The following is a 2,189-nucleotide window of genomic DNA, read 5'->3' as shown; positions in this document are numbered from 1 at the left end:
TAATGATATCATTATATTTCCTGAGCTGTTCTACTGCTAGTACGTACCTTTTGGGCAAACCACGGTCTTCTTTAAAACAATCCATAATTCCCTGTAATAGAACACCTTTTAAACAAAGTAAATACTAATTATCTGTATATTTCTTTTCTCCGACAGTGGGTTAACAAGTTTCATTTTACCAATGTGCTATTACATTACGCTGTGCTAATTGACGCCCACGATGGAACCTTCTTTACACCGTCTTTTCTTCAACCAACCAGGACTCAAGCAAGCTTACCGACAATTCGAGTCATCGCTCATATCCAGCAAGAAGAGGAAGAATCAACACCAATTTCTCGTTAACTGCTTGGAAGAACAAGTCTGTCCGATTTCCTTCGGCTTTCATAAGCACAGACAGTTGGGTTATAGCTTCCCAGCTTATATTAGTGAGTTTTTGAAAGAACGTATCAAAATTACTTCCATAGATTGTGACTCAGCCTATCATAAAGTAAGGACCAATTCAAGGAATCTCAAATTCCTTAGCCCAAGTGACCATATCTACAAATTACTTTCTAGGTTGGCTATTGGTAAAGCTTCCTACATCAGTGCCAAACACAAAGACAGCCATAATAAGAAACTGACAAGCTTATGCCGCAAGAGTGTTTGGTCCAAATTCTCCCTTACGGACAATGTGGCTAACCTTTCTGATCAAATCCTCACTAAATACGAACTGGAAGTGTTGGGACTCGGTGTCAATTTCGCTATGAAACCGGATAAAAGTCATGTCTTAGATTACATTGTTGGCTTTGACAAATTTATGGCGGTTAATGATTACGACAAGGATTTACTCTGTTTAAAAGGTGTTCTATTACAGGGAATTATGGATTGTTTTAAAGAAGACCGTGGTTTGCCCAAAAGGTAAGTACTAGCAGTAGAACAGCTCAGGAAATATAATGATATCATTATCACTAGAGCAGACAAAGGAGGGAAATTAGTTATTCTCAACCAACATGATTATGATACCAAAGCTCTTAATATGCTAGCAGATAGAGAGACTTATGAAGTTCTCACCAAAAACCCTCTTAAAACCACCGCCACAGAATTTAATAAGGAAGCTCGCAAAATAATAGGAAATGATCAATTCAATAAGTTAAGAGTCTTCAACCCACAACTACCTAATTTTTATGGCCTTCCAAAGATCCACAAAGAAGGCATACCTCTCAGACCAATCATTTCCAACAGGAATTCGTGTACTAATAAGGTATCCAAATGGCTCACAGACATTTTGTCACCTCTCGTAGGAAATTTCTCTAACTCCCATATCAAACTTTCAGAAGATTTCGTGGATAAAATCAAGGGACAAAATATACCTAATGATAGGAAACTATTAAGTCTCGATATAGTTTCTTAATTTACGAATTTCAACACAGAAGATGTTTTAAGATTCTTAGAAGACAAGCTGCACCAACACCAACAGCGACTTCCTATCTCAGTTTAAAAAATAATCAGTTTGACACGTCTGTGTATTAATACTAATGTTTTTTCTTTTAAAGACTCATTCTTCAGACAGAAAAATGGATGCAGCATGGGCTCCAACATCTCTCCAGTGCTTGCCAACATCTACATGGAGTGGTTTGAATGTACCTTGTTACCAAAAATTAAACCAGTGGAGATGTTTTGGTACAGATATGTAGATGATATTTTTACTATATGGGATGAAAAATGGGGTTCCTTTAATGACTTCTTCATAAAATTGAACAACCTAGCAAGTAATCTAAGTTTCAAAGTAGAATGGGAAAAAGAAGGAAAAAATCCCATTTCTGGACACTTTGGTCATGAGAGGTCCGGACCAATTGTCCTTTTCAGTGTACAGGAAGCCCACACACACCGGCAGCTACCTACATTTCTTTAGTCATCACCCGGATAATATCAAATGTAGTGTAGCGTCGGGCCTGTTTCTTAGAGCATACAGGATATGCAGCCCACAACATCTGGATGCAGAATTAACATTTATTCAATCACAACTTTCAAAGCTAGGATACCCAGGGTGGTTTTTGTCCAAAGCCCTGAAGAAAGCAAAACACATTTTTTATAAAACATCCAACCTTGATGATAAATTTAAATGGAGCAAGAATAACTTGTTATTACCATATAGTGATTCCATTAATGCAGCTTCCAAACTTTTGCCCAATGATGATGTCAAACTAATT

General features: G+C 37.2%; 1 protein-coding gene across 1 annotated transcript; it reads left to right on the top strand.

The window, feature by feature from the left end:
* Window positions 1-220: 220 nt before the first annotated feature.
* On the top strand, window positions 221-1,390 carry LOC143020432 (uncharacterized). The gene is made up of 2 exons (XM_076176850.1): window positions 221-897; window positions 952-1,390. The coding sequence occupies exons 1-2, from the start codon at window positions 221-223 to the stop codon at window positions 1,388-1,390; spliced, it is 1,116 nt and encodes a 371-aa protein (XP_076032965.1).
* The last annotated feature ends 799 nt before the right edge of the window (window positions 1,391-2,189 follow it).

The sequence above is a fragment of the Oratosquilla oratoria genome, chromosome 40 (genome assembly GCF_046742065.1).
Source record: "Oratosquilla oratoria isolate Oo_2021 chromosome 40, ASM4674206v1, whole genome shotgun sequence".
In the NCBI taxonomy this organism is placed as follows: Eukaryota; Metazoa; Arthropoda; class Malacostraca; order Stomatopoda; family Squillidae; genus Oratosquilla; species Oratosquilla oratoria.
This window is presented reverse-complemented; position numbering and strand designations above follow the sequence as displayed.